Source organism: Leuciscus leuciscus (genome assembly GCF_965113295.1).
Source record: "Leuciscus leuciscus genome assembly, chromosome: 12".
NCBI lineage: Eukaryota > Metazoa > Chordata > Actinopteri > Cypriniformes > Leuciscidae > Leuciscus > Leuciscus leuciscus.
Genome location: NC_138736.1, coordinates 29,702,942 through 29,726,604, shown reverse-complemented (window position 1 = coordinate 29,726,604; position 23,663 = coordinate 29,702,942). Strand labels below are relative to the sequence as shown.

Below are 23,663 nucleotides of genomic sequence, written 5' to 3'. Positions count from 1 at the left end.
AAACCAAGCCATGTAACTACAGTGGTGTCGGACAATTCTTTATTTCTCTTCTTTCATCAGTTAAGGAATGCAGTAGCCTTAAGGTTAAGAATATGGTAGGTTCAGTACCAAATGGCAGTGGGCCTGCAATTATTTTGCTAAAAACTGTATATATATATAAAAACATATTATGAAATTGTTTTTGTTTTTTGGAAACCCTTTTCTCTATGAATACTGAGATGGTGAGTCTTGGAGATCCCACTAGAATCATGTTCCCCCTGGTGGTCAAAAGACAATAGTGCAATACCATGACTGAAAAAGGTTTTCAAAATAATTTTCTGTGGTAATTAATAGTATGCTGCCAATAAGGCTTACAGTAAGTTAATTTCAAGCTATTTAACTTAATCTGTTTTGTTAGCTCCTTTCCTGATTTTGAAGCCTTGTAGTCAATCAAGAATGAACTCGTTCTTTATTTTTGCCCATTTGATAAAAAGTCAGCCAATTTAAATGTCAATGTATCGAACCTGAAACATTCCTTAACGCAAATAATAAAGTCACTAGAATGAAGGATATGCTTTTCAATGATCTGTCACTTTATTCTTAAATTGTGCACTTTCACAGGTAACACCACAGGTTTACCATAGCTGGTTAAATAAATAAATATATATATTTGTAATACAAAATAAAACCGTAACTGAACCTATAATTATAGCCAATATGGAAAAGTATGGTTTTTTTCATACATTTTTGAATTTCATTGAATTATAATGATTTTGATCTTGCAACACACTCTTCCTTTAGATAAATGATCAAAAGAAAAAGTCTGAATTATAAATAAATAAATAAATAAAAATAAACATCAATTTTGCAACAGAAAGCAAACTGTGATGAAGACGCATCTTAATAAAAAGAGAAAGAACTTTTTTATATCAATATTCAAAAGTTTTATATCTTTCTCTTCATCTAATCTCTCATATTGTTAACTTGCTTAAATAAGCAACAATTCCCAACAAACATTGTGCATGATCGCCACTTACAATGTTGCCTTCAGCAGATCTGTTTTGACTAAAAAACAGATCAATTTCAAACCACATGACATAATCCACAAAAAAAAAAAAAAAAAAAAAAAAAGAAAGGAAAATTTAGGTGTTCAAGTTTTAGGACCCTCAAAGTGTAATACACCCCATACCTGACGTAGCCAACTAAAGCATAAAAATGTTGATGACTGGAATGTTTCTTATCATAATAATCACTACAAGCCACATCTGGATATTTCAATATGCAAAATCCTGTGTTATACAGAATGCTGCTTAAAATAGCAATAAAAGATAAATATATTCAATGATGGTTTCAATGTCAAAGCACATCTAGGTCTCCAACTTGCTGGCTTCCTTGGTTATTCAGGTATGTTTGGGAATAAATATCCAAAATTTTTCTCCTCACAGCAAGTTAGATGTTTATCCAGCTATGTTATCAGACAAATGCACACTCCTGTTCAAAGATCTGTTTGGGGTCACTAAGATTTTTTTATGTTTTTGAAAGCCTCTTAGGCTCACCAAGGCTGAAACTGAAACATACAGTAAAAACAATCATGTGAAATATTATTACAATTGAAAATTAAAGGTTTCTATTCTAATATATTTGAAAATGTAATTTATTCCCGTGATGGCAAAGCTGAATTTTCAGCATCATTGCTCCAGTCTTCAGTGTCACATGATCCTTCAGAAATCATTCTAATATGCTGATCTTTTTTTGTGTGGAAACCATGGTACATTTAAGGATTTTTTGGATGAATAGAAAGTTCCAAAGAACAGCATTTATTTGAATTAAAATCTTTTGTAACATTATAAATTTGTTTACTGATGAATTTAATCAAAAAATGTCCTTAAAAATATCTTACTGGCCCCAAACTTTTGCATGGTAGTGTATCCAAAATCTGCCCAGTGGCAGGTCAGATATTCCAGTAGATAAGCCAGTTTTCCTTAAACCTTTAAGAATGTTATCTTCTAAAACATACTGAAAAACTCCAACAAGTGAATAAACAAAACACCTGCTTCAATCTGTCAGTCCATCATGTTAGAAAGGCAGGGGTATGCATGCTTTTTTTTCCCAAAACAGAAAACTTACGGTATATTGTTGCTCATTAATATTTAAATATTTGCACACACTTATACACACACATAATCAACTAGGATCGATGAAGGTGGTGGGGCAAGGAGAAGGCTAGGGATGAATGGATGCTGGATGGAGACCTCAAAAAATGTTATTTCCTTTCCCAACCGCCCCAGTTCCAGTGCCCCAAACCAATGGAGGTCGATGAAGAACTGGAGCTTGTGGGGTAACGGTTCCTGTGAGAGACATAGAAGAAAACTCACCAATAAGAGGGCCAGCAGTGCTGGGTTGTACCATTCTAGTCGCTGTGTGAGGGTTAACCATGGGAAAGCCCATGTTGGGCATCGTCAAAGCTGAAAAGCTTGCATTCTGGGTTGGAGATGCCATATGGGCGGCAGGCACCCCAAAGGCTGAGTTTAAGGGGGAGAGGCCACTGGAACAGGGCGTCATGGCATTAAAACCAAAATAATTTGGAATTGATGGCTGTGCAACAGAACCGCCTGCATTTGATATGCTGCCGCCCAATGGCCTGGTAATACCTGTGGCTGGCAAAACACCTGGGAAGGATGAAAGTTGAAAGTGTGCAAACCAAAAAGGGATGATGGGGAGGGAGCGAGGGAGGGAGGGAGTAGGGAAATGGATAGCATATAGAAGCAGGGATAAAGAAGGTTGAGATGGGATCAACATCAACTACGCACAGGTTATGTTCTGACTATATGAACTCTAGGCATGTAAAACATTGCATCACAAACACTCAAAAATAAACAGATAACTATACAGTGCTTCTCTCTTTTATTCTCAGTCGCTCTTATTGTCAGTGTCTCTCTCTCTCTCTCTCAGCCCTCCTTACCCGGGGCTTTTTGAGTGGGGATGGAGCTGAGAGGGGGCTGTTTCGGTTTGGGCTTGACTGACATAAGAGAGTCCAAGTCCACCAATGAAGCACCTTCTCCGAGGAAGGACGCTGGCTTTTTAGTCTCCTCAGCAGGTTTTGCAGAAGTGTCACCTATTGATAGAAAAATAATTCAGACAAAATAACCTCTCTTGTGCTATTGAAACAAGGGAAAAGCACTCAAATGTTTCTTACCCTTTGAAAAAATATTTCTTATTTTATTCACTACTTTTCAAAAGTTTGTGTCAGTAAGATTTTGTTAAATACTATTTTTATTCAGCAAAAACGCATTTCAATCATGACAACTTCGGAGGAACTCTGATAGTGTGCTGCAAGACCCAGTTTACAGCAAACAATGAGCCAGACTATTTAAATGTTGAGCAAGCGATCTGATTGGCTGCAGGATCAGCAGAGGCCATCAGATTGTGCCATGTGTTAATTATGTGATTGCTTGAAGATTGCATGCAGATCAGCCCGCGTCCTCTAGAGTTTCATGACTGTACTGTATAATCATTAAATTGATCAAAAGTGACAGTAAAAAAACTTTTATGTTAAACAGATTTGTTTTTATATAAATGCTGTTCTACTGTATCTTGGTTTTCAAGGAAACACTATAAGCAGCACAACTGTTTACAACATTAATATTAAGAAATGTTTCTTGAGCAGCAAATCAGCATTTTAAAATGAATTCTTAAGGATCACGTGACACTAAAGACTGGAGTAATGATGCTGAAAATCCAGCTTTGCCATCAAATTATATTTTAAAATATAAGTTCTTTTAAATTGTAATAATCTTTCACAATATTATAAAAATTATACAATTATAAAATTTTATTAAATAAATGCAGCCTTAGAGAGCATGAGACTTCTTTCAAAAAACATTAAAAAATCTTATCGACACCAAACCTTTGAACTGTAGTGTATATTTTATTTATTTTATTAGTATAACATTTATTAAAAATAATGAAATAAAACCAATACAAATAAATTAAAACTGATAAAAGGTGATAAAAAGACCAAAATAAGATGAAAGTTAATCACAACAACAACTGTTTGCTCTTTATTTTTAGTGCTAGATATTTAGTGATGTGAAATCTAAAATCAGAAATAACTCTAACTATAAGAGAGAAATATGAAACATAGAAATATCTAGTTTATTTGCAACAAAATGTTTCAAACAAACTCTTCAATGGATGCAATAACATGCAAATGGCAGTCTCAGCAATTAGATTAGATGGGAGCTTGCCATTTTTAGAAAGCTCTTGCCATTTTTGTGTGCAATATGCATCAGCCAGTTTGTGACTAATGAGTGAGTCTAAGGTTAAAGGAATAGTTCACTTAAACATTTAAATCCTGTCATCATTTACACACCCTCAAGTTGTTTCAAACCTGTATGAGTTTCTTTCTTCTGCTGAACATAAAGAATGATATTTTGAAGAATGTCAATAACCAGACAGTTGAGGGATCCCATTGACTTCCATAGTAGGAAACAAAATACTATAGAAGTCAATGGGGTCCATCAACTGTTTGGTTACCGACATTCTTCAAAATATGTTATTTCGTGTTCAGCAGAAAAAAGAAATTCATACAGGTTTGAAACAACTTGAGGGTGTGTAAATGATGACCGAATTTTAATTTGTAAGTGAACAATTCCTTTAAGACTAAATTGACCATGAAAAATAAGATTTGAGACTGCAGAAACAAATGGAGAAAGAAAGCATTAGTACCGTTCTCAGAGGAACCTCCCCATGGATCTGATCCACCACCATCACCGAAAGGGTCACCAGTTGTCATAGCAGCTGATGGGGCACCCCAGGGGTCACTCGCAGCGGGGGGTGAAGATGCTGAGAGTAAGAAATACAATGATTAGCTAGGAAAAGTGAGCTTGTATTGATATTCTTCTGAAAGTACATTTATTTTGTTAGTTTAAACAATCAAACGGAGCATGTGAACATCTGACATGCAATAACACCATCACTATTAACTTAATAGTGTTTTGTTTAAACTGTAATCTACATTTACACTGCTGTTCAAAAGTTTGAGGTTGGTAAGATTCTATAATGTTTTTGAACTAAATCTCTTATGCTCACCAAAGCAGCATTAATATTTGATCAAAAATACAGTAAAACAGTAATTCATAGTATAGTAATATTATACAGCATAACTGTTTTCTGTTTTATTGTTTATTCCTTTGATGATAAAACTGAATTCAGTGCCACATTATCCTTAAGAAATCATTCTAATATGCTGATTTGGTACTTTGGTGATTATAATAAACATTTCTTCTTATTATCAATGTTTTAATGTTTTTCTGGAAACCATGCAACTTTTTTTTCAGGATTATCTGATGAACAGGAAGTTCAAAAGAACATCATTGATTTGAAATTAAAATCTTTTCTGTCACTTTAGATCAATTTAATGCATCGTTGCTAAATAAAGGTGTTAATTACTTTTAAAAGAAAAAAAAGTTATTGAACCCAAACTTTTGAACTGTTTTTTTTGAAGCAATTGTCAGTGGGACAGTAAAAAGCTCATTATTTGTGATGTACCTGTTCTTCAATCCAGTCACTTTCTTACCTGCTGTGCCCCAAGGGTCATTGTCTGCTTTTGAACCATCACCAAATGGATCAGACATGACTGGTGATGCCCCCCACGGGTCAGAGTTTGCAGGTGCTGAATCCTGAACACTATCCGCCGGTGCTCCCCATGGATCTGACGTTGCTGAGTCTTTCGCCGTTTCAGCCCCCCATGGATCATTTGTTGAATTATCCTCTAAAATTCCAGCAGAGTCACCCCATGGGTCGCTGGCAGCAGGTGGAGAACCATTCTCGGCACTGGCAGATCTTCCCCATGGATCATTGGATGTGGGTGCGGATCCGTTTTTCCCATCAGCAGATTCACCCCAAGGATTAGAAGCTGAACTGGATTCCTTTGCCTCATCAGATGATGTCCCCCACGGGTCGTTGGTACCAGGGGCGGATTCGTTGGATGCGTCGGATGGGGCTCCCCAGGGGTCCGAGCTGGACGTAGGTGCTGCTGTTGCTGCTTTTTCCCAAAGATCTGGCTCTGTGTCACCTTCCTTTGCCTGAATCCACAAATTTCCATCATGTCAGTTTAGACAGTCTGATAATAGTGAGATACTGTGATATCACTCAATTTTAATGTAATAAAGTTTCTCTGTCTTACCCGTCTCTCTGCCTCTTTCCTCTCGGCCTCCAGACGTTTCTGCTCCTCCTTCTTCTTGGCCATGGCAGCGGTCAGGTCAGCCACCGATGGGATGTTGTCCAGGGAGGGCAGCCCTGTATACGGGGGGATCTCTGGCTTTTCTTTTTCTGGTCCTGTAGCGGAGGATGCTGACATAAAAAAGAGAGTTAAACAGATATAAATGAAAAAAGAAATAAAAAAAGACCAAGAAGACAGTACTATTCAAAAGTTAGAGGTGGAGGAAATTAATAATTTTATTCAGCAATGATGCATTAAATTCATAAAAAGTCACAGTCAAGACATTTAATGGGCCCTATTTTAACGATCTGAAACGCAAGTATCAAGCGCGAAACGCAAGTAACTTTGTGGGCGGGTCTTGGGCGCTGATGCTATTATACCGGCGGGATAAATGACTCTTGAGCCCGACGCAAATGTAAAATGGGTTGGTCTGAAGTAGCTTCATTATTCATAGTTGTGGTTTGGGCGTAACGTGAAATAAACCAATCAGAGCGACATCTCACATTCCCTTTAAGAGCAGGCGCGCTTGTTCCATGGCGGATTGCTATAACGGCGGATTTGCCAGGCGCGCGCCGACGTTCTCGTCAGGGCCGTAAAAGACAGAGAAGTGACATTGGGGATGGGAGAAACCCACCCAAATTAGCTTTGGTTAAACAGGCATATAATAATTTGGGTAAATGTGTAAGCTAGATTTATGCCTATTTTTCACATCTTCATGGACACAAGAAGATGTTCCCTCGTGTGTTAATATTTTTCCTTGTAATAATGTATGATTTGCAAAAATGAAAACTGCTGCTTCTGTGTAGATGAGAGAATCAAAGTGTATGCACGATGTGCACACACACTACATTGATTATGGCCAAGCATGCGCCCTTAAAATAGCATGAATAACATGCGCAACGCGCCACTGACTTTAGACTAGGTTTTTCCTGGTCAGTGGCGGAATTGTTTTCTAAACCTGCAAAATAGCATCAGGGAACGTTTGCGCTGAAACACGCCTCCTCTTTTCGCTGAACCGCCCCCGGGAGCGCAAGTTCATTCCCAAGTTTACCGGCGTGCGTCTGTGGAGGGAGAAGTCCGCTGTGCGCGGGTGCAAAATAGGAATGATACATGCGTCGGTGTACAAAGTCAATTGCACTGGGTGCAAGATAGGGCCCAATATGTTACAAAAACTTTCTATAGAAAAACAACAACTTTCTATTAATCAAATAATCTTGAAAACATTTATCCTAGCTTACACAGAAATATTAAGCAGCATGAATGTTTAACATTGATAATAATAAGAAATGTTTCTTGAGTACCAAATCAGCATATAAGAATAATTTCTAAAGAATCATGTGACACTGACGACTGGAGTAATGATGCTGAAAAGTCAGCTTTGAATTCTGCTAATTTAATATGATGTGAAGCTCCTTTATGCAAGACAAGTGCTTATGGGTTCATGAGTCTTACCACTGGGAGCCTTTGTCAGCTTGTCTTTTGTCTTCATAGCAGAATCTCTCTCCTCTTTCCTCTTTTCCTCATCCTCAATCAGCACCATCACTATCTTAGCCTTTTCTCTCACATTCACCCCCTACAAAGAGCAAATCCATTATCCATAAGCTTTTAGACCTTTATCCTCTATTATTAATGTGATGAGTGTAGAAGAATCGAATATTTTGCAATACCTGGTCCTTTCCATCCTTGTCTGTGAAGCGGAATTCTACTAGGATTTTGATAATGTGAATGTTCTCCACACACTGCTGAGGGATGCGGTCAGAGCCCGTTTTCAATAGATATTCAAGAAGGGTTAAAGACTGTTGAAGAAAAAAAAAGAGAAAAACATGATCTGTTAGATGTTTTGACAATGTTTTGAATACAAGTTTTCCTTGTACATTTGTGGTCCATAAGTTTTTAATGTTTTAGAGAGAAGTCTCTTAAAGGGATACTCCACTTTTTTTTAGAAATAGGCTCATTTTACAACTCCCCCAGAGTTAAACAGTTGAGTCTTACCGTTTTCGAATCCATTCAGCCGATCTCTGGGTCTGGCGGTACCACTTTAGCATAGCTTAGCATAGATCATTGAATTGGACAGGACCATTAGCATCTCTCTCAAAAAAATGACGAAAGAGTTTAGATATTTTTCCTATTTAAAACCTGACTCTTCTGTAGTTACTCTCATTCCTGCGTAATAATCAAGAAACTTTGCTGCCGTACCATGAGTCCAGCAGGCGTAATGATATGACGCAGCGCCTGAAAATAGTCCCCAGCTGGTAACTTCCAATGTCTAACCTATTAGACCTATTTTTTAGGCGCTGCATCATATCATTACGCCTGCTAGACTAATGGTACGGCAGCAAAGTTTCTTGATTATTACGCAGGAATGAGAGTATAGTTCCTAGCCATATCAGCCTAGAAAATCGCAACTTTTCATTTTCCGTCAGTCTTAGTACACGATGTAACTACAGAAGAGTCAAGTCTTAAATAGAAAAAATATCGAAACTCTTTGGTCATTTTTTTGAGAGAGATGCTAATGGTCCTGTCCGATTCAATGATCTATGCTAAGCTATGCTAAAAGTGGTACCGCCAGACCCGGAGATCGGCTGAATGGATTCGAAAATGTTAAAACTCAACTGTTTAACTCTGGGGGAGTTGTAAAATGAGTATCCCTTTAAGCTCACCAAGCCACCAATCATTTATTTGATCAAAAATACAGTAAAATATACTGTGAAATTACATTATAAAATAACTTTTTTATTTGTATATATTTTAAAATTTTAATTATTCCTATGACGTCAAAGCTGAATTTTAGCCATTACTCCAATCTTCAGTGTCACATGATCCTTCAGAAATCATTCTAATATGCTGATTTGCTGTTTAAGAATAATGTCTTATTATTATTAGTGTTGAAAACTGTTAAATATTTTTGTGGAAACTGTGATACATTTATTTCCCGGATTATCTGATTCATCTGAAGTTTAAAAGAACATCATTTATCTGGAATATAATTTTTTTTGTAAGAATTTGAAACTCAGATGGGTTTTCCCCGTATCTTAATGAAATAACTTTTTCTTTTAATATTGATAATCACTCCTCATCGCCAACACCGATTACATGTGGCATCCCACAAGGCTCTATTTTGGGTCCTCTGCTTTTTTGTTTTCTCTATGCTTCCTCTAGGCTCTAGCTTTCAAAAGTACAGAGTAGCTTATAATTTTTATGCTGATGATACACAACTTCACCTTCCTGTCAGGTCAAATGATTGTTGTTCCATCAGTAATCTCATCTCTTGTTTTGAGGAAGTTAAATTATGAATGTCTGACAATTTCCTCAAGCTTAATGAGAATAAAACTGAGGCCATTGGTTTTGGTTCTTTGTTGTGTATCACTGACCTTGAAAATCAGTTAGGTACTCTGTTTGTTTAACCTTGCATGATAGAGTTAAAAACTTGGGTGTCATCTAAGATTCTGACTTTTTATTTGATAAGTAGATAAATGCTGTTATTAAAAGAAGCTTTTTACATCTCAGGTCCATTGCCAAATTAAAACAGTTCGTCTGTCAGGACTTGGAAATAGTAATTCATGCACATATCACATCCCAGTTGGATTACTGCAATGCTTATATGTGGGTTTGTCTCAGTCTACTTTTTCATGTCTGCAATTAAGCATACAAGGAATATAGAGCATATCACCCCTGTTTTCCCTTCCCTACATTGGTTACCAGTTAGCTATAGAGATCAAATTTAAGGTTCTGGTGTATGCTATTAATGCCTTGCATGGTCTAGCCCCACAATTCATTGCTGATCTTCTTAAACTTTATTCTGTACCTAGGTCTCTTCATACAAATATTCTGTTCCTCATCCTGCTTGAGATCCAAGGGTGATCAGGCGTTTGTAGTTGTGGCCCCCAGGTTGTGGAATGCACATTTGTTTTTTGTTAGATCTTCTTCCATACTGGCAATATTTAAATCTAGGTTGAAGACACATGTTTCTCCTTACTCTATGACATGGTTTGAGATGTTTTTATTTGCAAGGGGTTTTATTTGCATGTTTTACAATGTTTTATTTATTTTTAAACACTTTGCCTATTTTTTTTATTTCGTTTTTTTACTGTATTTCTTCTTGATTGTACAGCACTCAAGATTTGTTGTTTTTATATGTGTTTTATAAATAAACTTGAAACTTAAACTTTCTTTAAAAAAAAATTGTGTTCTATTATTATTACTTATACAATACATAAATAAAAAATAAAGGGTGTTATGGGTGTTTTGGGCCCCAATGTAATTCTACATGATGCTTAACACTCAATCTCTCTTTGTCTCTCACTCTCTCAATAACAAAACAAAAGCTGTAAGTAAACATCAGAGGAAGAATCATCATGGCAGTGAAACTGAATGGAAAATCCTGCCTGCACATAATCAAACACTGCAGCGGCAGCATCAATGGTCCTGCTGACAGAAAAAACCCCAGCCACCAATCGGGTAACATGATCGGGTGCCCAATAGAGTCACAAAAACGATCACTTGCTATAAATATTCAATCAGTCTGAGCAGGCAAGCAAGCTCAGAATCCGGTTCCTTAAACCCGGTGACTGTTCTCTTCAGTTCTCTCCTTCACTCACCTTGTACACGTGCCTCCAATTCTTGTCATCATTGAGGCGTTTCCAGAGCATGGCCAAAATCTCGTTACAGGCCACCACATTGTAGGTCAGGTCCGAGATGTCGGCCATCTGGGAGCTCGATGGCCCCCAGGGGTCATTAGAGGTCGCTTCCCGAACCTATAAAACATATCCAACGTATAAAACATAAAACACTAACCAATAACTCAGAGTTTCTGGTCTCAACAAAGTAAATTAATCTGCACTGGGTACAAAAGATACATTCAGAATAGCTTTCTACTATTTATAATAGAATATGAATTGAAAATATGGATGGCAGATATCTAAGAATAAAATATTTCAGTATAGAAATATGTATAGTATAAAAATTGTATCCCACAATGCAATGACCTTCAAATTAAGTTATACTGTAGGTGTCTTTCATTTGAAAGCCACATTTCTAGCATCTGTAAAACTGCATTTTTCCATCTTAAAAATATCTAAATTAAGACACATGCAGAAAAGATAGTTCATGCGTTCATGACCTCAAGGCTAGATTATTGTAATGCTCTACTGGGTGGTTGCCCTGCACGCTTAATAAACAAACTACAGCTGGTCCAAAACCCAACAGCTAGAGTTCTCACTAGAACCAGGAAGTATGACCATATTAGCCTGGATCTGTCAACATTGCATTGGCTCCCTATTGAACATTGCATACATTTTAAAATCTTCCTAATTACTTACAAAGCACTAAATGGTTTAGCTCCTCAGTACTTGAACGAGCTCTTAACACATTATAGTCCTTCACGTCTATTGCGATCAAAAAATTCTGACCAGTTGATAATATACAAAAAATATCAAAATAAACTACAGGCGGTACATCCTTTTTCTGTTTAGCACCTAAACTCTGGAACAGTCTTCCTAACCTTGTTCGGGAAGCAGACATACTCTGTCAGTTTAAATATAGACTAAAAACATCTCTTTAACCTGGCATACACGCAAAACATTATTACGTGGATTGTTAGGTTGCATAAATGAGGTCAACCGGAACCGGGAACACTTCCTATAACACCCGATGTACTTGTTACATCGTAACAAGAATTGCATCTACGCTAATATTAGTCTCTCTGTTTATTCCGAGGTTACCGTAGTCAGCCGAATCCGGTCCATATCCAGATCAGATGGTGGACCTACACCAAGACACAACCACAATGCAGCCCTGAACATCAGCAAAGATCCTGTCAACTAGACAATCCCCTGTGAAGGCATGGTCGACATGACAGCCATCGGCACAGATCGTCAGCAGAGACCACAAGAACCAGACAGGTCCTCCGCACAGACCCTACGGCCAGCTTCAGCTCCACGGGACGAGATGAATCCAATCTTCAAGCAAAAGGAACTGGGTGAATATTTGAATGCTATTGATCCGCAATCTGATTTCAGCATGAATCATGATTGTGTTCGTTCGTTGGCCAGAGGAGAACTTGGCCCCAGACTGAGCCTGGTTTTCCCAAGGATTTTTTTCTCCATTCTGTCACCTGATGGAGTTTGGTTTCCTTGCCACTGTCGTCTCTGGCTTGCATAGTTGGGGACACTCAATATTCAACAATATTATTGATTTGATTTCACTGACACTATCGGATGAAACCTGAACTGAGCTGGATGAAGACGTCACTGTTTTCTGCAGAACTGCTTTAAAGATGAAATGAACTAATTTAATAATTGATTATCTTTACAACAGAACTGAATCAACACTGAACTGACATCAGCTGAACAATGACACTATTTTCTTTAAGAGCTGCTGTACAGCCGAAATGAACTCTGTTTGCATCATTGAATCATTATTTTCCTGTTACCACCATAAAGCTACTTTGAAACAATCTTATCTTATAAAGCGCTATATAAATAAAGGTTGACTTATAGATGATACAGACAAAAGTCTCACATTGAAGACTTGAATGGGGTTGACAAAAGAGTAAGAGGAAAAACTCACCTTGACCTCTGCCTCAGAGAAGTTCTGAACAAGGTTCTTCAGTTGGCGTCGCAGCATTGAGTGAGTCATGATGGCTGTTTTGTCCTAGACCTTTTAAAGGATTTAAGATTTTTTTTTTTTTTAAATACACATTGTTCAACAAAAATGCAAGTAGGTTCATCATTGTTAATCATTGCAAATACAGCACATGGATCAAAAACGGCTTCTTATATATCATAATCATTGTTTGATAACTTTGATAATTAGGAAACAGAGCCTTCATAATACAGCATCAGGCACTATTAGTAGTGTTATTAGTCTATTTATAATAGAAGTTATATATCAGAGCCAGTGTTATTTTAGTATTATTGAGATAATATTACAGTTTTTATTTATATTTTGAATTGTTTTTTATTTTAATATTTTCTGTTTTCATTTTCAATTTTAGTAAAAAAATTTTTTTTTCTTTTTATATATATTTTATATATTTTTTTTAGTTATTAACTAAATTTAAACTAAATGAAAATGAGAAATGCTGCCTTGGCAATTAGATAAAATAAAATATGTTTAAGTTTTTCTATTTTCTTAAATAAAAAATATGATTTATTAGCTTTTTATTTTATTTTATTTCAAAGTTCACAATTTTGTATGGTTTTAGTTTTAGTTACTGTATTAATTAAATTAACCCTAATCAGAGGATATGATATACATCTACTATTATGAACAGTTTATTAACAATATCACACATGAAAATAAAATTAAAAGGATATACATCATTTAATTATTTTGCTCCACTTACCTGCTAAGTAAAGGATGTAAAAATGGCTGTTGACTGAATTCCTCAATCGCTGACAGGCACTTCAGTCCATGAGCCTTTCCCTATGGAGACTTTATGGACCTATACAGCATAATATGAGGATAGACTCTGTAACTATGGTTAACATTAACATGACCAAAAATTAACATTCTGTCAAAGTTAGTAGAAAAATTAAGATTATTTTATTTATATGCTATTCTCTGGTATATAAAATATAGTATATATTCTATTTATTTATAAGAGTTAACATCAACAACCAATATCCTTTCAAACAGCATTATCCTGCTATCAATATAATGCCTGATTTTATGCTATTTTCAACAGCAAATCCAATCTGTACTGAGAAAATTTCCCAAATGCTATGTGATCCAAATGATCGCTGATTTATTTATCAGTAGGATAGATAGACATCCTACCAATGCTGGCTGCAGACACCAAACACCTCAAAGGTAATGTGTGCATGAAAGCATCGTTTGATGACAATCACTATGACAGACATGACATGAACTAGATCGCTGTTATGTACAATAAACTGCGAGACTGTCGCATCATGTTTGATCGTGCCCTGACTGTAATCTGACGCCTGTAAAATATGATATTGGTTTGGAATGGAGAGCCATCGCCTTAAAAACAGGAGGATAATAATGCATGATCATACACTGCGTCTTAGCTAAAGATTTACATATAGAATCGCTTCTTACGTCAGCTCAACAAAATTTCGGATTGATTGATGAATACAATAAATATATATTTATATTGTAATATACCAACCTTTTGGGAGAATGGGCAGGAGAGGTGATGATGAGAGGCTTTTCCAAAAGCGGAAATTTCCGCTTCCGTTTACGGCTACCTGTCAAAAAGCGAACGTAGCCTCCCTACTGAATATTCATGACGTGGGAGTGGCGGTTTGCATTGCGTGAACGCACGCTGGTCAGTGATTATTGATGAGTGGGCGTGGCTATGTGGTTTACATTGAAACCGCAAGGGTAAACAAACACAGGATTTGTGTTGTTGTTGTTGCTGCATGAAAGCCCTTTGATTAAAAAAAAAAAGACAATAAACAAAATAATATATGAATAATGAATGTAAAGGGTTTGTTAAATGTGCCACTTGGTTTGGAATACCAAAGGGATGCGAACATGCGATGAAAAATCCGCTAATCCCAACACCATGTTTGCGGTTGCACTGAGCCCGGTTTCCATATCAATGAGTCGATCCTTTCATTCTCAGATCTGAGGAAGCGTGATGCGTCATTCTCAAGCTCGTGCCTGAGGCATCGTTGACGTCACTGACGCTCCGATGCCTGTAGAAGCGGCTGGCCCGCAATAACAAATTGGATGAAGACAGAAATATTACTCGCATTCATTGAAATCAGTTCAAGATGGCGTCCGAGGGGGAATACGAGTCAATTCTGTGCGTAAAACCAGATGTCAGTGTTTACCGCATACCGCCGAGGGCGTCGAATCGCGGATACAGGTGAATTAAAGGATGTGCGGGCCTGTGCCCATGGCAGGTGTTTGTAATGTAAATAATGTTGTAATACGCAATACGTTTTTATCTCGTTTGTATCAGCACCATACGTCTATTTCGAACAAGATTTTATAATAAACAAAACATGTATCGCATTTAATTGTTATTCTGTGGACTGGTATGTCGCAGAGACATTGACCATACAGTTCTGCTGATAAAGGGAAAACATCTTGTGATGTCAGATGCTTGGTCTGTTTGACGACTAGCTCATGCATCTTAATAGGAATTGGTCAAGAGTAAACAACTGAAAATGTCATTACAATTAATAATTATTTACATGACATTTTCATGCCATTGAAGTAGATGGAGCATCTGTCATTTGTATTATTATTTTTATTATCATTATGGTTGTAATAATATAGTATTGTGTTGATGTGAGGTGTGTTTTCTGCGTATATGTGGTCCAGTTTATAGTATAATTAGTCCTAATAGCTCTTGCCCACAGAGAATGTGATGCTTCAGTGACACACATTCCTCCTCTAAAATACCAGTTGTATTCCCTCAGTAGGAGCCTATAGTCTTGTTGTAATAGCTCTGGAAATTGCAATAATACTTCTTGATTTGCCATAAACTGTGGAAATGGGTTAAATGTCTTCTGTTCCCACCAAACTAAAAGCTTGAACCCAATGAGCTGCTATTTGTGTGAATCGCATGAAGCCTGTCATGTTTGGACCCAGAAAAAAAAGAAAAGAATAAAAATGAAGCCTATTTCCGGACCATTAAAATCTCATGAAATTGAAGTAGCGACAGATCTTTTCTTCCATATTGTGATGTACATCTGAGTATAAAGGATTATTGAAATAATAAGATCAATATCATGCATTTAAAAAACAGGTAGGGAGAATATTAATTTCACACTGACTTTGCTTTGTGACATTATTGTTGTGACAATCAATCACTTTTTCCCCAGTACTCATTACTATAATGTGTTAGATTAAAACAATTTATTTTTTACAAAAATTTACATTTGATCATTTACTCACCTTCATGTTGTTCCAAACCCATAATACTTAAACTTTGAAACACAATTTAAGATATTTATAATGAAACCTGAGAGGTTTCTGCCCTATGTTCCTCTTCAGGTAACCAAATCTTAGAAGATCCAAAAAAGGCATAAAGGAATTGTAAAACAAATCCATATGAATCGAACGATTTTATCCAAGTTTTGTAAAGCGATGGAATAGCTTTATATAATGAACCGATTTGAATTTGGCAATTTAACAATGATTAACACATACATAGAGCACATCACACATGGTAAACACGGAAGCTCAAACATGCGTGGGTGATGCGCGAGAACCAATGAAGTTTGTTCTAGCATGTGATACATGCAAATAGAGGGTTGGAATGACATGGGGATGAGTAAATTATGCCAATTTAAATTTTTGGGTGAACTTAACTATCCCTTTAAACTCCCCCTAAAGATGTTTCCATAGAAAACCCATCTAGATTATGAAAAATACACAATTTGATGGACCTGAAATGACATTTCTGCTGTGATAATGGCAGGGCGGCTGACTGGAAGCTGGACACTCCTGATTGGACAGGTCGTTTGCGCATAACAGCAAAGGGGAAGGTGGCTTATATCAAACTGGAGGACAAAGTCTCAGGTTAGAAATCTGCGTACTGATGCGAAAGAAAAAAAAATCTAAATTAAATGTTTGGTTGGATGACTCTCAGAGACATTTGTTCAGCCAAATAAGCTCCTAGATGTCCTTCTTTCATCATTGTCTTCAGGTGAACTGTTTGCTCAAGCACCGATTACGGAATACCCTGGCATTGCCTTGGAGACTGTCAGCGATTCTAGTCGCTATTTTGTTCTCCGTATTCAGGATGACAATGGTGAGTGTATCATCTTACTTTACATACCCTGTATCTTACCGTACTGGGAAATAGGTTATACTTCACTACTATGCTACAGTTTAGATAAGCATTATCCATTTTAGGTCGGAGTGCGTTCATTGGCGTTGGATTCGGAGACAGAGGTGATTCTTTTGACTTCAATGTCGCCTTGCAGGATCATTTCAAGTGAGTTTCTATTAAAAATCATGTGGACATTATGACTGGAAATGCTTTTGTATTTGCATTGACTCCTTGGATGCCATTTTATGCTTTTACTTAATTCCCTTTGGGCATAATAAGCAGTTTTAGCAGATACAGTTTTTGACTTTCTTTTTAAAATATAACATTTTTTTTCTTCATTTTTCTTTCTGTAAGGTGGGTTAAACAGGAGGATGAACTTAGCAAAAGTTCTCAGTCTGCAGACTCAGGACCCAAACTGGATCTAGGCTTCAAAGAAGGACAGACCATCACACTGAATATCGGGGTAAAACGGCTGAAAACTTCTTTTGTAATGAGATTTTTATTTATTTTTGTCAGATTTTGGATTTCTAGTGTTGCATCACTTCATGTTCAGAACAATATACAGTGATTTTTCATGTCCACATATTGTAAATATACAGTTTGTGTTAAATTAGAGAAATGTTTCTTTGTATTTAGCAAGGTAAAAAGAGAGACAAACCCCGCCCTCAGAGCTCAGGAGGCTTTGGGCTCCTCCCTCCACCTCCAGGGGGAAAGATAGCACCTCCTCCTTCGTCCAATCACAACACAGAACAGCCATCAGGAGGAGCACAGACAGGTACATCATTTGACCTCATTACTACTTATATATGAACTAATTTGTGCATCCTCTTTTCTTTTATGCCAAGGATAAGGTATATATGTAATATATTAATTCTGAGTTCAACAAGGAGAGGAGCTCGCACACATAATAGTATAATATTTCTTACAAAAAAAACGTTATTTAGAGGACGAATGCAAAGACAAGACGCTTTCGATTAGTGTTGTAACCATATATAAATTCTGTAAATGTAAAATATAAATTCTGAGCCTAACAATTCATTTTTAATAATATCTCACCCACTCTAAATGCATGCACATGCAGACACACACACATATACATTTTACAGATATCTTGATAACGGTTTTCTCTTCTTTTTTTTTCTTGATCTCATGTTCTTTCCCTACTCTCAGGATGTTTATTAGAACTGGACAGCAGTAACTCTAATACAGTGGTTCAGTCAAACCCCAGCTCTGACCTATGGGGAGATTTCTCCAGCTCTGCAAGGTAACATGATTCTTGACCATTGAATAAGTTCCTGTACTCAGATATTACTACTAATCACTAAGGGCCAGATTTACTCACCGCTAGCACAAACTCTATTTTGGCATTAAAAAACGACTGTCAGGATTTACTAAAGACACGCAGAGAAAAATGAAAGATGAAAAGGCATGGATGCAGCTTTCCTGTAGCTCAAACAGTAGAGCGTTGGCGTTTGCAACACCAAGGTCAGGGGTTCGATTCCCAGGGAAAGCAAGAACTGTTAAGGTAAGGTAAATGTGTACCTTGAAATGCAGTGTAAGTCGCTTTAGATAAGAGCGTCTGCCAAATGTAAATGTATTTTGGAGGCTAACCAAAATATGCATTTTTTGGAGTTTCCCTTTCAGGTGCAAAATACACTCACCTAAAGGATTATTAGGAATACCTGTTCAATTTCTCATTAATGCAATTATCTAATCAACCAATCACATGGCAGTTGCTTCAATGCATTTAGGGGTGTGGTCCTGGTCAAGACAATCTCCTGAACTCCAAACTGAATGTCAGAATGGGAAAGAAAGGTGATTTAAGCAATTTTGAGCGTGGCATGGTTGTTGGTGCCAGACGGGCCGGTCTGAGTATTTCACAATCTGCTCAGTTACTGGGATTTTCACGCACAACCATTTCTAGGGTTTACAAAGAATGGTGTGAAAAGGGAAAAACATCCAGTATGCGGCAGTCCTGTGGGCGAACATGCCTTGTTGATGCTAGAGGTCAGAGGAGAATGGGCCGACTGATTCAAGCTGATAGAAGAGCAACTTTGACTGAAATAACCACTCGTTACAACCGAGGTATGCGGCAAAGCATTTGTGAAGCCACAACACGCACAACCTTGAGGCGGATGGGCTACAACAGCAGAAGACCCCACCGGGTACCACTCATCTCCACTACAAATAGGAAAAAGAGGCTACAAGTTGCACGAGCTCACCAAAATTGGACAGTTGAAGACTGGAAAAATGTTGCCTGGTCTGATGAGTCTTGATTTCTGTTGAGACATTCAGATGGTAGAGTCAGAATTTGGCGTAAACAGAATGAGAACATGGATCCATCATGCCTTGTTACCACTGTGCAGGCTGGTGGTGGTGGTGTAATGGTGTGGGGGATGTTTTCTTGGCACACTTTAGGCCCCTTAGTGCCAATTGGGCATCGTTTAAATGCCACGGCCTACCTGAGCATTGTTTCTGACCATGTCCATCCCTTTATGACCACCATGTACCCATCCTCTGATGGCTACTTCCAGCAGGATAATGCACCATGTCACAAAGCTCGAATCATTTCAAAATGGTTTCTTGAACATGACAATGAGTTCACTGTACTAAAATGGCCCCCACAGTCACCAGATCTCAACCCAATAGAGCATCTTTGGGATGTGGTGGAACAAGAGCTTCGTGCCCTGGATGTGCATCCCACAAATCTCCATCAACTGCAAGATGCTATCCTATCAATATGGGCCAACATTTCTAAAGAATGCTTTCAGCACCTTGTTGAATCAATGCCACGTAGAATTAAGGCAGTTCTGAAGGCGAAAGGGGGTCAAACACAGTATTAGTATGGTGTTCCTAATAATCCTTTAGGTGAGTGTATATAGGAGTAGAGTAAATAAATATCACAATGTGATTTACTAAGGTTTGTGTCAATTAACTGGTTTTTACGTTATTATTTAACGCCCCAAAAAGCATGTCTTACCCGTTTTACGCTTGACATGTTGCGATAGTTGCTGTAGGAGGAGGCATCGCAGAGAAAGGAGAGATTTTTCTCCACTCGTGTTCATTAATTTGGAATGCCACAGGAAAACGTTATCCGAACATATCCTTTTCCAAGCCACTTTTATTTTTTTATTCACTGTGCCTGTGTTATTAGTAGATTACCTGCACCTAGTCTCATGTAGCCAGACCTTTAGACTGATGGCAGAAGGTCTGGACTCCATCGCAGCTTTCATTGGCCAAGGACCGCCCAAGAGAACATCTGACCGACATGTAAAGCAACCAATCACAGTTAGTTTTGTACCGCATTATGTTTAGGGGCATGAAAATGTAAAATTGGAACGATAACAGACCTCCGTGCATCTAATAAATTATTAATTCAAGAACGTTGTGCAAGTTTCCTGCAACAATTGCGCTGTACTCTATAGGTATGTTTCCATCTCACTGTTTTTATGCGCATTTTGAAATATCGCATCAGAAACGAGTGATGGAAATGCTAAATTTCGGGGGAAAAATCCCTTAATTCTGACCACCTGCGAATTGAGAGCGCAGGTGACTACTTGACGTGTGGCTAAGCAGTGTAGCGAAAGGATAATCATATTATTCTGTCTTGTATTAATATACAAAAGGGAAAACGGCTCTCAGACGGGAACCGACTCTCACACTTCACTTAAAGGAGGCGGCTCATAGAGTCTCTACTGTTTCCGCTGATAGTGTTTTATTTACTGTTGGTTACCAATACCACCGTCATCCGCTCGAACAACTTGATGGAAACGCACCTAATTTGCACCTAGTTTGTTTTTTGCAAACTTTGAAAAGATTTGCTTCACATTTGGATGGAAACCCAGCTATTATCACAGTTGTAAACACAATGGATTTCTTTTTCCATGAGGGGGTTTGGCTTTGTTTCTAGGCGGACCGTAAAAAAACCAAGATCTCCCAAAAATCTTGGAGAATTCAACCAATCAGATGACGACTTCTAAACTCCAGAAGTGTTTCCCAATTTGTGTGCCTTATGTATCAGACATTCAGCCAATGCTAGAGATGGTCCTCACTGCAGAACATGAAATCCACGGGGAGGAGTCGGATCTAGATCCAACTCCTCCCACCTTACATATACCTAAACCTACCCATCTCCACCCCCTGATCCCTAAATCTACCCCTAAACCTACCCATCTCCACCCCTTAATCCCTAAACCCACCCCTAAACCTACCAATCTCCACCCCTTATATCTGGATCCAACTCCGCCCCCTGGATCTCGTGTACTGCATTGAGGTGCTACTGCAATACTACGCTAATTTGCGCTGCTCTTGATAGATTGCTTATGTTGGTCATTATGGAAATGAGCTGGATGCGTCTGTATTGCATTGTCAGTAGATCACCCACATAACTTTTCATTCTCTTCTGTGCATTTATGAGATTAAAGTCTAATAATTGCTGTTTTGTAAATCTGGCCCTAAATATTTTCAAACCACTACATGTGTTAGTGTGCAAAAGTGTGTAAAAGCTGGAATAATTTTCTTTCTTTCTTTCTTTCTTTCTTTCTTTCTTTCTTTCTTTCTTTCTTTCTTTCTTTCTTTCTTTCTTTCTTTCTTTCTTTCTTTCTTTCTTTCTTTCTTTCTTTCTTTCTTTCTTTCTTTCTTTCTTTCTTTCTTTCAGCTCTGTTCCTCCTCCAGCATCACGCCAAGACCCCTCTTCTGGGAACTGGGTCCAGTTCTGAAAAAGTTTCGTCATCTTTCATTCCATTATTGTTCCCATTCCTTCATCAGAACTACTGCAATTAAAAGATACTGGATACTAGTATGGAACATTAGAGGCAAGCTGTATGTAAAGCTGCTAATAAGCAGAGCACAGAGGTGAGAAATAGGCTATTAAGAATTCTGTTGGTCTTATAAAACAAATCAGCCAGCTGAAATTATGAAAAAGATTGTATAAAAAGATGGGCGTACTATGTGAAATTTTATGGTAATGTTTTTTTGAAGACTGTTTCAGTATCTTTACATTTGTCCACAAAGTGTTGGATGTGTCCACTTTGTTGTCATAACTTGTATGTGTTGTCTTTGGTTTTGAAGGAGTGAATATGCGTGAGTGTTTAAAAAGTCAGAGATGGATTGAAAGTGTAGAATTTAAATGAGGCCTGGATATGTCAAGAGCTTAACATCCTATGTGTCATAAGAATATATAAAATCTGTACAGTATAAATCTACATAAATATTGGTTGAAGGCCACAATGTAGAAAAATGATGTCCCTCAAATATAGGGATTATGTCTAGATATCCATTACTTATCCATATCGTCATTTACTTGAGTAACTTGAGTGTTAAACAAAAATAAAATATACAAAAGAACTATAATGCACATTGCTTCACATGTGATTTATTTTATTATTTCTGTGAAATATGATTCTCAAAAATATTAGGATTTGCACAAATATTTGGATTAGCGTGGCAACAAATACAAGCATATTGCTGTTTATGAGGTCCAATGTTATTTGAATTAGGATTTGCTATTTCAAATGTATATCATTTCTCATTTTGTCTGTTACCAGATTTCAAGGCCCTCTGCTCCATGTACAACATTTTGCTGATTTGTTGTCCTTACAAAAATGTCCATAATCTTCCACCATAATAACATAGTACAGTTACAGTGTGTGCATAATTATTAGGCAAGTCAATATTCTGATCGTATGGTTTTTCCAAGCACAACACCAAGGCAAACTCCAAGTAGGTTGCAGTTCTGGAAAATGGTGGCACTGGAGACTAAAGGATTCCTGATGGTCTCACATCTAATTCTTCTCCTTAATTCTTCAAAAAAATTCAGTTAATAACTTTTCTTCTCAACCTGTTTTTTTTTACACCTGCTGCCCCAATGAGCATGAACTTTTTAATTTATGTTAAATCTCTACCTGTAAAAGAAAACCTTAATTTTCTCTTCCAGCCCTGGTTAACAATTATATATTACTTACAAAAGATTATATACAAAATAGTGGTTATATGTGTTAATATATTGATACAATATTGATTTATAATAATGGATGCACTGTATTACAACACTTATGAAATACATATCCTGAAAGATATTCTTTTTAATCTATTATGGCCTTACAGTAAGTGTATACTAATTTTTTTGTAGGCAGACAACATTGTTACCATGACAAATTTACAATTCTTCTAACCAAAATATTATAAATATATAAAATTCAAATATAACTTCAAATATAATTTCCTTATGTTAGTATGTCTCCTTAAGCATTAACATATGCTTCATTGATTTGAGCAAGTGTGTTGAGGGATTATCTGTATCTCATATTCATATAGTCACTCTTAAATATTTGGCTATATATTATATAAACTTAATATTAAGTATATTAAAGTAAATATTTCTTATGTTTTCATGTAAATATTTCTTCAAATGCTTTTAGCATGGGATTGTGCGCTAGTCCAGGTGAGTTGAACTCTCTTAGCTTTTGTGTTAACCTAGAATCTAAATCTTTTATATAATTTTTAATCCAAAATGGCTTTTTGTTTACTCAGCAATAGTCACTGAAACGTGAAAGCTACTGAATTTTGGAAGTAAATAAAATCACTATAATTACAGATGGTTAATCTATCTCACATTTCTGTGAGCTTTGTGCCTAGCAGTTTCTACTGGAAAATCCAGTTTAAGATGGTAAATGTTGTTGTGGACCATGGTACAGTAGATGGTCT

The 23,663-nt window shown here is 37.0% G+C and overlaps 2 protein-coding genes across 2 annotated transcripts; one reads left to right on the top strand and one right to left on the bottom strand.

The window, feature by feature from the left end:
- Positions 1-551: 551 nt before the first annotated feature.
- Positions 552-14,457, bottom strand: epn1b (epsin 1b). The gene is made up of 11 exons (XM_082185745.1): positions 14,337-14,457; positions 13,548-13,646; positions 12,770-12,859; positions 10,801-10,956; positions 7,870-7,998; positions 7,655-7,775; positions 6,167-6,333; positions 5,558-6,065; positions 4,708-4,824; positions 2,942-3,094; positions 552-2,648 (listed from the first exon to the last, which is right to left on the bottom strand). Exons 3-11 carry the CDS (start codon positions 12,836-12,838, stop codon positions 2,233-2,235), a joined length of 1,836 nt encoding a protein of 611 aa, XP_082041871.1. The 5' UTR covers positions 12,839-12,859; positions 13,548-13,646; positions 14,337-14,457; the 3' UTR covers positions 552-2,232.
- A 375-nt stretch (positions 14,458-14,832) lies between these two features.
- necap1 (NECAP endocytosis associated 1) lies at positions 14,833-22,314 on the top strand. Its single transcript, XM_082186938.1, has 8 exons — positions 14,833-15,041; positions 16,605-16,705; positions 16,833-16,937; positions 17,042-17,123; positions 17,313-17,421; positions 17,595-17,733; positions 18,129-18,222; positions 21,616-22,314. The coding sequence occupies exons 1-8, from the start codon at positions 14,947-14,949 to the stop codon at positions 21,674-21,676; spliced, it is 786 nt and encodes a 261-aa protein (XP_082043064.1). The 5' UTR covers positions 14,833-14,946; the 3' UTR covers positions 21,677-22,314.
- The last annotated feature ends 1,349 nt before the right edge of the window (positions 22,315-23,663 follow it).